General features: G+C 38.9%; 1 protein-coding gene and 1 long non-coding RNA gene across 2 annotated transcripts; one reads left to right on the plus strand and one right to left on the minus strand.

Annotated features, from left to right (window-relative positions):
* The first annotated feature begins 3,454 nt into the window (after positions 1 to 3,454).
* Positions 3,455 to 16,734, plus strand: LOC131955055 (uncharacterized). The gene is made up of 4 exons (XR_009388817.1): positions 3,455 to 3,719; positions 4,831 to 4,931; positions 10,807 to 10,925; positions 16,420 to 16,734. It is a non-coding gene; the product is annotated as an uncharacterized LOC131955055 (long non-coding RNA).
* LOC131955054 (uncharacterized) lies at positions 4,890 to 14,076 on the minus strand. The gene is made up of 2 exons (XM_059319006.1): positions 13,678 to 14,076; positions 4,890 to 9,977 (listed from the first exon to the last, which is right to left on the minus strand). Exon 2 carries the CDS (start codon positions 9,845 to 9,847, stop codon positions 5,549 to 5,551), a length of 4,299 nt encoding a protein of 1,432 aa, XP_059174989.1. The 5' UTR covers positions 9,848 to 9,977; positions 13,678 to 14,076; the 3' UTR covers positions 4,890 to 5,548.
* Positions 16,735 to 17,062: the final 328 nt, after the last annotated feature.

The raw sequence follows: 17,062 nt of genomic DNA on the forward strand, positions 1-17,062 counted from the left end.
ATATGTACTATCTCAGCCAGGTTTTCCTATTATGTTCTCATTATATTTTTTTTATAGCGATAAGCGAATGTATGTCTAGAATACACGGAGCCAATCATCATTAACGGTGTTAAAATGTAATGAGGTCTAACCATTTCTAACCGATTCTAAAATCACAGTAATTGCCCTCTAAGTACCCAGAGAAAATTTAAACTTAAGGATGGTTCGGAAAATATTTTTTTTTACTAACTGCGCCGATACACGTGTTGTGGAAAATTTTCCTTTAAATCGTTGCGACTGCGGAAAGACGCCGTTTCGATTTTCAAGTCGTAATTGTTTTTGTTTGAGTTATAGTAAGACATGCATTTGTAAAAGTAAAAGATAATTTGTAGACGAGAGTTAATGCCCTTGTTAAGAACCCAGGCTTGTATGTTGAATTCTAAGGACTTGAAATTAGCCGTGCTTATTTGTCTAACAAAGTTCGTTAAACTTTATTTAAAATCAAAACTATATTTTTTTAATTTGAAATGCAACTTTTTTTTTCCTTTTATAAAACGTAACTTATTTAATCCTTTAATCGCACTATTTATATTACACTACTAGAACTACCTTTTCGGCGCGGTACTGCGATGGTACAAATAGCCATTTAATTCATATCCTGCACATTTAGGAAAGCGAATAATTTAAACGAGCATTTCCGACCATCAGGAAAAAAAACGGCCACTTCACAGGCACAAAAATTTAACATCTTTTAATTGGTCAGCCTCCATAATACATCAAATGACCGTGTGTTTATATATATATATATATATATATATATATATATATATATATATATATATATATATATATATATATATATATATATATATATATATATATATATATATATATATATATATATATATATATATATATATATATATATATATATATATATATATGAGACTGCCTTAGGCTACACACGTTGAAAAAGCTTGTGAAAGTAGAGTACTAGACCTCTAAACCTCAGGAGAAAATGTAACGCTTTGACCCGAGTCCCTAAAATGTCTGATTTATGCACGGCTAATGGGATAGTTTTAAGTCTAAATCTGGGGCTGGGTAAACGAATTTATCCGGTCAGCGTTGGTCAGTCCCTGCACAGTGTCCGCCCGTCTGAGAGGAAATTTTTTTTTCCTCCGACGAAAACAGAAAATGGTGTTTTTGATGTTTATCGCCTATGCCGCGATTCATCTTTTTTTCCTATCTAAAAATACCATATTGTTTAATTTTAAAAAGACTTCATACGACTTATTTAATTTCAAATAAATAACAGCAAATCATTCTAGCTTTAGCCAACTGATATTTCGTAACTTGGATACTACTCTGAAACTAGTTGAATACGGATGCGACTATCCAATACTATGGATCAGTTAAATGTATGTCGTAGACGTACAACTATTAAGTTGTTTTATAGAAATTTAATAGAACTGAAGAGACAGCCTCAAGCGAAGTGCATTGTTAGTTTCTGCGGTACAATTTTCTTACGCAACTGTTCAATTCTCGAGTTGTTGTTTTTTTTTCAATTGATCGACTTCTGGGAATAAAAAAATAAATCAAGTGGGCGTTGACTTTGGAGGTGCGTATAGTGTGTGTGTGAGTGTGTGCGGGGGTGGGAGCGGATACAAGTAGTGTGGGGGAGAGATAATTAACTTTCGCCCCCACTAAATGAATTATGTACAAGTCTAAACACCGACGGCATATCACACGGATACCCCCCACCGACGTGTACACAGAGACGGCCACGCTGGGTGCACGGTCACGACAACCGGAAACCAGGCAACGAACGAATCACCGTAGAAAGCCGACACAAACCACCGGAACACAACATCACATTCACTCAACTCTTGAACCAATACATTAGCTCCCCTTCGGCGGAAAACAACTCAAACTTCGAGAACCATTAGCTATTTTAAAACCGTCCAATTAGCCTGTCTTAATCTGTATAGCGCTGATTTCATTATGCTTAGTATCTATACATAATATATATATATATATATATATATATATATATATATATATATATATATATATATATATATATATATATATATATATATCCTTAATTCCGCGTTTAACGCAAACTGCGTACATTTATTTATTATGGAAACGCATTCTGAAAATTCTACAAATGCCTATATGGCACCATTGTCTAGGAAATAAATGACTTCATTCCTGGCATTACTTGGCCCGGTCCTGCCATACTAATTAAATAGCTGCGCACTTTAACATGCCCAGTACGTAATTAATGTTATCAATTTAAAAACACCTTGTTCTAACATAGTTTGCACTTTGGCGAAATGAAGTTTTTCTACCCTCGATATGACGCAAACAGCCAGATTTAGGTGTATCGGTTTTCGTTTTTTTTTTTCTAAACCGGGTTGATGTTTTGGAACAAATTTAATTAAAATTATTCTGTTGAAATTTTTATTATATTATAGACGGTTGCCCTCGCGTTTGCATGTGATTTTATAATTACATTTGATAGATCTACTTAAAATTTAGTTTACAGAAAGACGGACTGAACTTTGCGTAAAATAGTAAAGGAGTCGCCAGCGAAAAAAAAATTATTCTTCTAGTTTATTCACTTCGCTCAAACCCAATGTGAAATATATTAAAAGACGACTTCATAACGTACGCCGTAACCTCATATGTAACCTAACACACGTCTATCGAATTTCATTTAGCAAGTAGTTGTGTTTATTGAGAAACAACTGCTGAATTAGTCAGTTGTTAACATAATGCTGTGGTGAATTATTCTGCGGGGAGAGGGTGGGTCGAGAGAACAGACAATGTATAAAACGTAATGAATGGACAATCAAAATTCACGATATTAAAGTGTAATTAGTATTATTCACCAACCTTGTCATTTACATAAATTTGCATGTAGTCAAGTTTTATATTGCTTTAAAATGCTTATACATTTCAACGAGGGGGAAAAAAGTTATAAAAAGACGCAGATAAAATATGCTTGGCCTACACCAAAACTAAACACATTTTTAGAATTGTTAGGATGACGGTACGACGCTTTTCTCTACAAACCCAAATGAAACGGCAAATTACTCAAGACAATATGGATCTAGTAATTTTATGAAGCCTGACCTATAAAATAAACATCTGACATTTTTTTCGCCATTTTTAAACTGCTAAAACTATTTATTTCCATATTTAGATCTATAACAATTATTGAATTTTTTTCTAAACTAAGTCTACATTGCATCTAGCATCTACTGAAACGCCTTATGATAATTTTGCTTACTAGACCTGTAAAGAAACTGCTTATAATATTCTAAATGTTAGATTGACTTCTGTAGGTATTAAATTATAACCTTTTTATTTGTTTCGTATCTTCCGTAAATGTATTAAAATTGTTGAAATATTTTTTGCAGATTAATTAAATCCAATTTTTTAACAAGTTACAAAGTAAACAAAATAACCTCACTGTTGACAAAATAAAAATCCTGGCCAAGTACTCTAGTAGATCTATCGTCTGCCGCTCTAATTTAAGAAATGATTGTTTCAATCTAGATCTAGAAATCAGTTGACAATCAACTGCTATTTGGAGACATTTTTTTTTAAACTAACGTTTATGTTTTACAATGCTGTCACATTATATTCTCGAATCTTCTTGAAAAAAATCAATCTCCATTACCATTAGATACAAGAACGCCATTGTTTCCGACAAGTGGGCCATTATGCAGGTGCATTCACAAGTCTTAGCATTCACTGGGTTCTAGATTGTTTTATAAATTATAATACTGGGAAAGTTCGAGAAATTGAAAACATTAAAACTTGACATTTCAAGAAATATGTGTGGAAAGAGCATTTGAGGTTAAAATTATCTTTAACAATGCCTGTCATAACAATAAAAAGAAAGTTGCATTTCTGTAAATTTGCATACTTCATTATGATATACTTAAGTTTCAGGTTATGTTTGTATATATATATAGACTAGAGCTGTAATGTAGTGTAGACATTGTAAAGTTATTTTTTAAATTTCATAATATATTTGGTAAAATCACGATATAGCGTCGGTTATTATTCCGGAACTGTACAGCAGTAAAAAACAGTAAAACCATGGCGTAGTCTGTCGAGCCGTTCCGGAAACCACCGGAAATACTGTAAACCATCATTTATTTGCCGCCGTATTATTTTTAATACATAATGTTGAAAAATGTGCAAGGATTGATTTTAGTTGCAATTTAAATACTGTTTTGCTAATTATTTTGTATTTCTAATTATTTTAAGTGTATGTGCTAATTATTGCTGCTACTAAACATTATTCTAGTTATTCTTACTACTTTTAACTTTAGAAAATCTAATCGTCTTATTTACTAACAGAACTAGAGCTGGTTGTCGCAAATCTGCTGCAAGTTTTTTCTGTTTCTTAAAAAAAAAACATTAATTACTAAACTCGACTTTAATAATAATATTTAGATTTACTAATTGTTGCTAATTTTTTTGTCAGTTAAACATTAAATTAAGTTAAAACATTAATTTAATGCACTTGACTTTATTTTTCTTTCAACGGTCAAATAAACTATGGTTTACAGTAACGAATGTTACCGAAACTCAACGAACATTACCCAATAATTTCCGACGCTATATCGTGATTTTACCATATATTTATATTAAGTGTGTGTGTATCATACACTGTGCAGTTTACTCATGTAACTGGGTAACAATTAGCCACTCAATTTTGCACACTTATGCCTAGCCTAAAAGTCTACAAAAGAAATAGTTAAACTTTAAACAAAGCAATGTCGGTGAACATGTATAACAGTTGATAAAAATGTATCATTGCACTTACAGAAATGCATTATAAATGGGCAGGACATATATGCATCACACAAAGTACCTGAGGTTAAAGGATCTTGGAACAAAAAAAAAATGACAAGCAAAAATATGTCAAGGTAAGGGAATCTTTCAATGGTAGTTATAGTAATTTTATAACAACATTCATATGTATAACTAAATAATTGTAGTAGGTAGGCACACACCTACAGTTGTTTTTAAAGAGTACATGACTGGTATTATAAATAAAAATTTTGCTGTAACACAGGAATTGTATACTTCATAACAATGAGTGATTGCTTTTTTTTTATACCTGGGGTACAGTTGCTGAGAAGGAAGAAGGGGGAATGAGGGGATATTATACACCAATATGGGTAATCTAACAATGGCTGATCTTAGCTTACATTGCCAGCTATGTGGAAGTTGGGCACTCACTTGACTAAAAGCTGATTTTTTTTTCAGTCTATTTTTCTGACTTCAGCTCTAGACATTGTTTGCACCATACACTTTTGTTGTCTAGACAGATAACTGTCTTGTCACAATTTGTGAATACATTTGCAGCATTCAATAATTTACTTTACATTCTTTTTTTAAAGTATTGTCATAGCATATTGCTGTTCTCTTAATTTAAAAAGTGCCAGATGTAGCTGTTGATACTTTGAAAATAAGGTAAGAACAGTGGAACCAAGTAATAGGGTGCATGGAATGAAAGTTAGGAACAAAAATCAGGTGAAAATTACAGACCAACCACGGCAGAAGCTGCAGATGCCTGGCCAGTCATTTTGAAAGGGCTTGAATCCATGGGGTTGGTGTTGAGAGGAAGGTTGTAGCTCTGGAGTAGAAGATCCTCCCTGTCCATCTGCCCAATGGGACTCTCAGTCCTGCCAGCCTGGGGTGCTGACAAGAGAGACGCGGCGATACTTTTGTAAATGGCGCTAGTGCTGACCAGTCCATCGTCCCGAGATAAGCATCCAGAGTTGTTGACTTCCGGTGTTAATCCTATACTGGATGTGAACATGGGTGCTGATGATCTGATAGACTGACTCGGTCTATGACCAGAGCGCAGGCTCCGTCTGTGGCGGCACTTGACGTGGCGCTGCAGGCGGAAAGCAAAATGTGTTTTGAAGGAACAGGATGGGCAGCGCAGTAAACTTTTCTCAAAACAATTTTTAATCGGGAGGTCCCTGCGACTGCGAATATGAACATGCCTCACATGCGCCATTCCCCAGGAGCGGGTAGGGAAAACTGCGGAGCAGTGAGAACACCTGAATGTGTTTGGAGATTCTGGTTCTGTGTTTTTGACTTCTGTGACCGCCTCGTCAATGCTAAAGCCATGTACCGCAACCATATGTGCTGAGAGTGAGTTCGGTGACGGAAGAGCATGGTGACAATGTTTACATGAAAATGAAGGGCTCAGTTCTGAAATCACCCCATGCTCCTGTCTTTCATGATCCAGCAAGGATGATAGCCAGTGGGTATCGTACCCGCACCGTAGACATACAAACTTCTTCAGTCGACGGTAGCTGGACATTTTCTTCCGCAGTCCCCACCTGGCGCTGAGCTCAGCTACCTTGTTGTTGTTGCCTTCCCCGTTGGGCAGGCTGGGTTCCTCAGTTGGAATCTGGGGCTCATCTGTGTCTAGCGTGACTCTAGCATTATGCTCTTGGATCAAATGAAGCTGTACAGACAGCTCGGCTGGGAAATCTATCCCACACACTTGACATGTGTAAACAGGAGGTGAATTTTTAGATCTCATATCTAAGGCTTCATTGTCTGAATGATCTTTAATAATATGATCTTTTAACCACTTCATGTTTTTGAATCTGCGACTGCATATATTACAAGTCTCGCTTTGCTCAACATTGTTGTTGAGTGATATTTCATCTTTATTCTTGCTGAAGTTGACCGGCTTTAGATTAAACTTTTCCACCAGCCGATCGGTTGGAGGAAGAGGAATCATCTGGGGCAGGCTGAAAGGATCAAGCCGGAATGGCTTCTCGTCTGGTTGACTTGAAGCATTGGAAGCGGTGTCACAGTCTGACGCATTCGGAGAACCACTCATGCTGACATTGGGGGACTGTGATGTGGGGATGATGCCATGTTTTTTCTGCTTGTGTGTGCGTAAAAAGTACTTGTTACAAACCTCTTTGTTGCAAATGTCACAGATAACTCTGGATGAGTTGACAGGTTCCTTCCACCGCCAAGAGCTGGCAACTTTGTCCAGGTTTTCCTTGCTCTTGTTGTTGCTGCTGCTTGTTAGAATGCTTGCTGGTTTCAGTGGTGACACAGCAGTGATCTTCTCACTGTCTGAGCTCTTGGAGCTGACTGAGGAGGTTGTGTCACTCTTGATGCCATGAATATTTTGCTTGTGGGTCCTGAGAAAATATTTGCTGCAGAATTCTTTTTTACAGATGTCACAGTAAGCCTCTGGGTCAAAGTTCAGCTTGATGCCATCTTCTCCTGGCATCTTTCCAAGAGGTGGCAGCCCAAAGAAATTCAAATCCATATGCCGGGCTTGATTGTGTGATCTAGCAAACAGTTCATTGTTTATAGTGTCTGTAAGAAAAGAAGGCATGTCTCTAAAGTTTTTGAATTCTCTCCCAAAGTCGACAAATGGTGGCATGTCCTTGAAATCTATTTTGTGCGGGAGATATGGAAGCATGTGTTTTTGTGCAGGGTGTGGGGTCAGATTCAACGGTTGTTGGTTGGATGAGGTTAAGCTGCCAGAGGATGTGGGGGTCTTTGGTTTAGAGATTGGTGGAATTGGAGAATTCAATGGTTTTCTATCATACTTTTCATTAGTGCTTGGGTCTATGCCGTGCACGTTAAATTTGTGGAGACGAAGGAAGTACTGATTGGTTATTTCTTTATTGCAAATGTCACACACTGCACTTTCCTGTGCCTTGATGGTAGGTGAAGGGCCAAAGCTGGAAGCATAGCAGACTGCTGAGGCATCGGCAGCCATTCTCATTAAAGATTCATTCATGCTTCTCATTGCATCTTCTTTATTAGGAAGCTCTCCGTTCTCAATGAGTGTTGGGTCAATGAGTTCATTGAGACCATGGTCGTGGATCCTGTGAATTCTGTACAGATATTTGTTGTTAAATTCTTTACTACATATGTTACAAATAAGGAAACTGTTCTCTACGCTGGAAGCACGCTCCATATGGTTCCTTGAATGAGAGAATGGATGATCATTTTTACCCATCATTGACAGTGGTGGTGGACTTGGCCGGCCCATTTCATTCCTATTTTCTTTTACTAGAGATAGGGCTTTATCTCTAGGTCCCTCATCATTTGGTCTACGAATACTATGCTTGCTTTCTTTGTGGATTTGTAAGTAATACTCATTGCAGAATTCTTTAGAGCAGATATTGCAGTGGACTCCGGTGTCCTGAAGAGATGGACTCATTTTGTTGGGAGAGTGACCCGCTGTTGACATAATATGTGAAGACGCAGATGAGGTGGGGAGTGAAGGTGGAAGGTGAACAGAATCTGGTAAGGAATTCATATTCATGGCTTGTGAAATGATGGGGTGAGGAGGGGGTGGAAGCTGCTGACCAGGCATCAAGGAGCCTGCTGGAATGATGGCCATAGGAGGCAGGCTGTAAGGGTTGATGACCATCATACCAGGGGGCATGTTGGGCAGGTTGGACAGGTTAGGCATGCTGGGCAGGCCATGCATCCCAGGTAAGCTGTGCATTCCCGCAAGGCTGGCCAAGGGTTGTGGAAGCATCATGTGATTGGTGGAAGTCATTGGCATGTCCAGGAGACTCGACCTTGACCTCTTGTTGGTGGTGCTGGGTGGGGTGTCAGGAACTATGCCATGCACATCTTGCTTGTGCTTCTTGAGGTAATACTTATTGCAAAAGTGTTTTTGGCAAATGTGACAGTAGTCCTCCATGCTGGGGTCACTCGTGGGGGGTGGATTTCCCGGGCTGGGTCCATTCTTAATGCTGTTGGTCATACTGGTCAGGATAGATGTAGCACTGGAAGTGGTAGAAGAAGAACTCAGTGCCAAGGAGTTGCTCTCACAGCCGTCATTGTTTTTTGGTGGTGCGGGCTTGGGGCTTTCCAGATTTGGCAGCGGCATAGGAAACATGGGAAGTGATGTATCTATAGGCTTCATGCTAGGCGAACTGTCAGGTCGTTTGGGCTGGATACTTGAGGAGTCCAGCTTAAAAGACCAAGGAAGTAGTGGCTCACTGCATGGGGTCTTCAGGGAATCCATCTTAAAACTAAATGAGGCTAATGGGTCTTGAGGCATCATAAGACCCGGGAAAGGTATAGGAACACCGCTGGATGGGGGGGAGTTGTCCTCGTAGATACCATGCTTGTTTGCCTTGTGTGTTTTCAAAAAGTATTTATTGCAGAACTCCCGATCACATAGCTCACAGTAGGCATCCATATGGAAAATCCTGTCCGACTTTCCATTCATTGGCTCTCCAAGAGCTTCTCTACTGAGTTTTGGCGTAGAAGAGGTTGGATGCTGAGATGGTTCAGAAAATGGGGAGTTGTCATAACTGGACTCCATGTGCTCAAGTTTTAACGGCTGCAGCATGTTCCTGGGGGAAGGAGGCGGGCTGGCTGCTGGCGCTGAAGGTGAGGCTTCACTTTTCAAGTGACCATTGGTCAAGGGGACATCAGAACCCTCGAGCAGCTCCCTCCCCAGTCTGTGATAAGCTGTAGGGAAATCTTCTGGTGGACCTTCCATTTTTGGCCTCTTCATTTGTGGTCCATCCATATCCAGCTGCATGCTGTGGTTCTCTTTAGGGATTAGGAACGTCTGAGGAGGACAGCTGTTCAATGAAACATGCATATCCAAAGGAAGATCATAGTCTGAATTCTGACCATTAGTTAAAGGTTCAGATGACATTGAGTCATCATCACTTAAGACATTATCTTTCTCCATGTCGTCCTTCTGATCATCAGCAGCAGCATCAGCGTCGGGCAGCATGGGCATGAGTAGGGGATCCCTCGCCCCAGCTGCTAGTTTGTTGGGGTTTGTCTGCTTGCGTCTGCTTGACTTCATCATTGTCAACTAGAAAAACCTGAACAGGTCTTGTAACATTTGCAGCACAGGGTCAACTAGTGAGGGGAGGCTTGGTGGTCTAGTGGCAGGAGCTCAAGGGGTTTACCATCTCTGGCACAGTCTCTAGGCTAGCCTGACAAAAAGAGATAAAAAATGTTGCATCACCTTATGCCAGTTTAACATAGTACTTCCAAAACACACACGACTAAAATGCATAGGACATCTTATAAATTACATAGGACCTCTAAAATGTTTGGTTCTTCTAAAAAGGATGGGATTTCTTTTAAAATAGGCCTACTTTACTTCTAAAATGTATAGGGCTTATAAAATACAAAAGATTTCTAAATTACACTGGACTTTAAATTTATAAAATATATAGTAACCTATAAAGTAAAGGATTTCTAATACAAAAAAAGTATTTTACATCACCCACGTTTCATTTTATTTATTTTTTGTTAGAGATATAATTAACTTCAACTGAAGTGTAATTAAATTAAGTACTCCATATGTTAATTTTTTTTCAACTCCCCTTTGTCAAGCCAGTGTTCCCATCAATAATAGTTTCAAGTTTAGACCAGGGAGTGTAGCCAAATAATGTTTAAATTAATCTTTATTATACCCAGCCAGGCCCAAGAGAAAACATCTGGAAATGTGAAGCCATAAGCAGACATTTTATAGCCAGTATAAAACACTGTTGTAGACACTTTATATCAAAGTCCCGTCCCCACTCCACCACACTACTATATTTTACAACCAAAAAAAAGTGAAAGAGAAATCATATCATGGGAAACACAACTGATGTGAATAAACAGTTTTTTTAAGCCACCACTGCAGGTATTGATTGCTTTAACGAACCAACACTAGCAAATACAGTTTAAAATTTAGCTCGAACACCTGACATATTACAGGCATTGAGTTTCCACTCTGAACAAAGCTAGCATTATTTTTTTTCCCCTCAACAGGCCGGGCAAGGGGCTATTCTTTTACAGGAGAATTGTGGGACAAGACGGTATGCATTTGAAACCAATTTGTTGGTTCAGAAACTTGGAGAGGTTTATCAATTGTTGACCCACGCACACAGGTAACAACAGGCGCATTTGTTTACTATCGATTATTTTTTTTTTCAAAAACTAACCCAGCCATTAACATCACTTAGTTATTAATGAAGTTGCCTTTTTCTTTTTTTTTTAACAAAAAAATAAAAAGGACGAAACCCATCTGTTTAATTATCATGTTCGTTTAATATCAATTAATGAAATTGTCCTAATCTTTTCATTACCGCTGTTTTATTGCGGTGTAAATCCGAAAATGGGAGCAGTAAAGAGATAAACTGAAAGCGACATTTCGCCGAGCAGGTGTGATACCAGTAATGAAACAATGAATTAAGTGGGTTGGTTATCGCTTCGACGCCGCCGCTCCGAGTTGGCAATGGAGCGACGTTTGGGTAACAAAAGCAGAATTCAGTCAGGTGTACAAAATTTGTACCATGACAAATTCTACCCCCACCTCCCCACTCCCTGAAACAGTAAAGCATCCGAGATTTGAAAAGTAACAAGATTACGCCATCAGTAAATAGCTCTTCGCCCAAGTTCTGTTCATTTCATTGCTAGCTAATTCTCCTCGACTAAAGCGGGCGGCCAACCCCACAACAACACTTCTTTCAAGCCTAATTTGTTCGGCCGGGATGAAAGGTGCATGAAAATTAGATTGTTGATAAATAGATTTCTTGGCTTCATGCACACTTCTCATGGGATGTCGTTCCTATTTAAATGCAAATTATGTTCATCTCTGGGCGTTGGGAGAGGGTAACACAAGGCTTTCAAAGGAACCATAATGGTATTGTGGCCATACAAGAAAACACGTTTTGGTGGATTTTAATAATAAAAAAATTTAAGTTCCGACGCGTCGTGTTTGAAAAAACCGTAAGGCTAGTCGAGACAGAACAACACACTGATCACTAAGCGGGATCGGCGTACGCTGGGGGAAGGGTGTGTACGGGGTGGAACACAGTCCAACACGGCATAGCGTGGATTCAGTCATGCAGTTACGGTGGGGGGAGGGTAGTGGGGGGGGGGGGGGAAGGTTGGTGAAGAGGGTGGGGGGGGGGGGGGGGGGGCGTGTGCGTAGCGTGCGGGCATCCAATTACCATTATTCTCCGTGTGATTTTTGGATTTGAGGATGAAAATAGAATCTGAATTCAATTACTGGAATTAATCAAACTTCATATTAAATTTTAGTGGCCCATACATAATTAAGGAAAATTCAAATAATGAGCACTGTGTTGATTAAAATACAGGAGAATAAAGTAAACACAGATGTTCATGAACTCGACCCACTGTTGAAGTAAGTCATCATTCATACAACATAGACATACAACATAGAAAATACAACTAGAAATTTGACCACAGCAGTTTAAACACCCCCCCTCCCCCGTATTTTATTTAGAACGCAATTACAAGAACGACCGTAAATAGTTTGTCAGAGGATGGTTGGGTGAATGTACGACAACCCGAGCACTCAACCGTAGCCGACATACGGGCGTTCAATGCATGAATGGTAAAGCCCAGCTAATTAAAGAATTGGGCCCGCGTGTCCGTTAGAAGTGGCCCGACACGCTGAAAACATTGGCCTAAATTAGTTTATAGGTGTGTGTCGTGGATGGATGGAGCTCACGTTAGTGGATGTACTTCAAAACAAAACCTAACCTAGGAATAATTGACACATTCTAGTAGTTATTAGGTCTACCATATTGTTTAGTAATATTATCTTAACAAAACAGCAAAAGGCGTATTGTTTTAACAAAGGCTTACAATACTTACATACATTCTCAATCATTGTGTATTCTAAACAGTAGGTCTAAATTTAAAACTATAGGTCAGTGTGTATGCCTGGTTTAAAACTAATTAAAATATATCCATTGTATTTACAGGCCTAATTATTATTATTAATTAGCCGCTGAACTCAGTGTAAGTGTAATGAAAACACAACCGTTAAATTAGTAAAATCACAGCGTCAAATTAAACTTAAGCCAAACCATAACATCTGTTTACTTCTAGTTCTAGTCTAGTTCTCAAATATTATGAGTCAGTAAAAAAATAAGATGAGAGATTTAAAACAAACAGATCATTCTAAATAGGCCTATATTGTAATAAAGGTCCTCAACGTTTACTTTTGTCTCATTAGTTGAGTCATTACTTTAGGACTTAGGAGCCAAGATTAAAATAGGTAGAATCAACATTGTGGACTGTTTTAAGTCATTACATTCATGGCATGTAAGTTATTACATTTAATTAACATTGAATTGATTAGTTAAGATTAATATAATGAAACCTTTGTTTTTTGTATTCAAAGCGTTAAATTATATAATTATAAGGTAGGAAACACAAGGGACATAAAAAACATAGGCCTACACATTAGTAGGCGTCTATGAAACATTTCTAAGTTAAGTGAGCTAACATTTTAATTTAACTAATTAAAACAAAGTCTAGGTCTAATTAAAAAGTCATTACTTAAAATTAAAGTCTCATCATCTTCAGTGAAGTAACAAGTATACCAACTACGCAAGCCGAGTCCTAAAGACTATGTACTAAATCTAAGTATACCACAGATAAACAAATTCAACTAACTAAAATAAGTTTCAAATTTTCTCTCACCAAACACTTTTTTTTTTTAAATTGACAAGTCCAGTTTGTAAGAATTCCCTTGAAAAAAATCACCATACAATCCACAATTAAATACTAAGCAAGAAAAATAACAAAGTCCAGCGAGTCGGGAAAAACACAACAGCACACTGAAACTACGGTATCCGAAGTGAAGTATATTTAAATCTGTACCTTGTAAAACCATAAGTCCAGCAGGCCTAACTGACCAGCCGGTCCAGTCCAACGTTGGCGATCAGAAAATGCGAGCCGAGCCACGGTCCGCAGTGGTGAAAGTCCGGCGCGCGTCTGGCAGGCTACAGCACGGCGCTGGCTTCAGTGTTTGTGAAGTATAATTATTCAGATAAATGGCATGTCATAATTTGCATTCATTCTTTCTGAGGACTTGATAGATGACAGTTAGCAATCAATAAGTTAGGGGGATTTCACTGTTTCGCTGTCCAGCCGCTTTGCGAAGCCGATCCATTGTCACACGCTTGAGTAATAGGAATACGGTTTGAAAAGTGGAGGGGTGGAATCCCCCCACTCGCGAACAAAACTACCACATTTTTTTTCCAGTTTTAAATGAAGCAACAGCGAGCGATCCCCTACCATCCCTCTTGTACAAAGTTTTAAAGAGGGGCTTGTTGCATTGTCCGTGCGTAAATTTCATTACAATCAAGTGTCGGTTCGCGAGGGCACCGCGGTACAGTCGACGGCGAGCGACGGTGAGTTAGCAACACGCGCGGCCCGCCGAGGGAGGGGCTACTGCGTTTCGCCGTGAAGTGAGGAATATTTCCACGAACTGGGCGGAGTTTAATGAAACGAGCGGGTTAAAACGATACACCAATAGAGTCATCAAAAACTTTAATAGGAAAAATCTGGTGGGGGAAAAAAAAATCAAGACAAAAACCCAGCCCGATGCAATTGGTTATGATCCATTCTGTTGCCGACGAGATGTCGCTACGTGCAGTTAGCTCTGGAACATATTCTCTGTGACAAACTCGCTTCGTCCGTTAGGTAAAAAAAATATAAAAAAATCAACCCCAACTTAACACTTGACTCTATGTTCTCGCGAGCTTCTCAACGGCGCCTTTTTAATTTAAGTCTTCGCCTTGTGTGCTGTTGTTAAGAAACTGATTTGTTAGCGTTACCGGGGAGTAAACAGGTCCTAGGCTCACCATGGGATCCAGCTGCGTGCTGAAAGAAATATTGTTATCACTTAACGAATCGCAGCAGGGAGCAGGTATTCCAATAAAATAAGTTACAGGGTTATCCCCCCCCTCTCCTCTGCTCACCCACCCCACACCGTCAGCCAATAAAACCCGGCGGTAGTTACGTACAAGATAGTTGTAAGCGGAGACGTCATCGTTGTTGGACCTGTGGCAGGGTTAACTTTTTCAAGTGGAGGGGGGGGGGGGGGGGCAATTAATAAACCGTTTGGGTAAAACAGCTTTGGGGGTGGAGAGTGAAACGAGCTGAGGGGTGGGGTGTGGAGTTCATCCCATTAATAATTCCCAGATTTTTCTTCAACCCGGGTCCGATGCTGTACTAGAAACGAAAAACAACTTTCGGCTTTTTGATTCCCCCCCCCCCCCCCCCCCACACACACCTCGACTGTTCAATCGTGGTTTTATCGTGTTATGCGGGGAGGAAAACAAATAAAATTACCAGATTTAAAATAATTGTTTCGCGAAGAGCAAAGGAGGATTGCTTTTTCATCAACTCGGCATATATAACGACACATTTCATGATGTTGGTGGCTCTCTTCCAAAAAAAAAAAAACCCGCCAAACAATGGGGGAATATGTGATATTAATACAAACATCTCCCCCTTATCTATTGGTCCAGGATATAGAACTCCCCCCCCCCCCCACCCCTATAAAAAAAAAGCCCGGAAGAGGACGAAGAGAACAAACGAATAGGACACAGATCGATAAAAATATTGGGAGGTAATTATAAACTTATACAAATAGCCACTTACACAGATGAAATAAATGCTCATTAGGTCTTTGATGTCGGGGGAAAGGTGGCTCCAAGCCAGAAGCCTCTCAAACATTTCATTCTGCTGATGACGGCAATTGAAAAATATAACAGCTCACCGGGGTGTTTGGCCGCTGTGTGCGCCGGGGATCCCCCCCGCATGATGAATGTTTCAATAAAGTCGCCACCAATCAAAACATAACGCTATATCATTCATGCTAAATACACACAACATAGAGGCCGATAAGACAGGGGGATGCGGCCCGGACTATGCAGCATCAAAAGACACGTCCGGTCGTGATTGATGACATCAGGGCCGACGCGAGAATTGGTACACACACAAAATACAAAAAAACTGAAATTACGAGACAAGAACCGGGGGTTAAATGAAACAATTAACAGCAACCGTAATTGAATGGGATTTTTAAAATAAAAAAAATTTGCCCTTGGCCGGTCCGGGGAGTGATCGGCCTTGGAGTAAGCTGTGCCCGATATTTCGACTGTACTATTCTTTTGTTGGTTATAACCCGTGGTGGGGGGCGTACGGGGGGAACTGAACTCATGCGTGACTCTATGTTCAGGGTCATTACTTTTCAACAGTCAGCTCAAATAGAAATGACTTTGAGGCGAAATGGCAAACCATGACTAATTTTGTACTATGGTTTAAACATGGTTAAAAATAGATCTTAATCATCCAATAAGTCAAGTCCGGGGTAGCGGGTGGGGAGGGAGGACACAAATATAAGATTAAACTTTAAAAAAATATAAATTTAAAATCTAGCAATGTCAGATATAAAAAAGTGTTATTTTACTCGCATAATTTAAGATTACCAGTTAAGGTCTTCATTTTAAATTGTTTTATATACTTCTAATCTTTTGGAAGTAATTTGATTGTACGCATTGTGTAAATAATAAAAATAAAATAGTCAATCTGTACTACTCAATTTTTATACAGAAAGGGGAGTTAAGAAGCAGAGTCATCGTTCTTAAAAAGTCAAGATCACGCTTAAGTTCAAGGTCAGGTTGTGTACCTGTTTTTAAAGCTACACGGAACACCAAGAAAGAATTTTGTTTGAATTTCTACAATGGAAAGAAAAAAAAATTCAAGTTTCCACTGCGTTGGTCAGCAGGGGCGATTATCCAGGTCTTATTCAAACAACTCAAGGAGGGCGGTTTTATCGTCGTAGCTAGTGAACAATGCTTTGAACATTCAGCAAATAAAATGTAGCTTATAACGTGTGTAGACAGGTACCCACAAGCCATTATATATATATATATATATATATATATATATATATATATATATATATATATATATATATATATATATATATATATATATATACATATATATATATTGGTGGGTGTTGTGTGTGTTGGTATGTGTGTTTAGGCCTATACCAAATATAAAGAAAATATTAGAATGTAAAATAATTTAAAAACCAAAGGATTTCTATTTATAGAGTATAAAGACCGTATGTTTAAAAAAAAAACTTCCTATGAAAAGGGCGGAAGCAAATGCACCTGAAATCATTCTCGAGTTTTTCCAGAGCCCAGCCAGTGAAATATGTTTGAAAAGTGCAGCCCATCTGTGGAGC

This window comes from Physella acuta, unplaced genomic scaffold, assembly GCF_028476545.2.
Source record: "Physella acuta isolate Inbredline_101_S28 unplaced genomic scaffold, ASM2847654v3 ptg001051l, whole genome shotgun sequence".
NCBI lineage: Eukaryota > Metazoa > Mollusca > Gastropoda > Physidae > Physella > Physella acuta.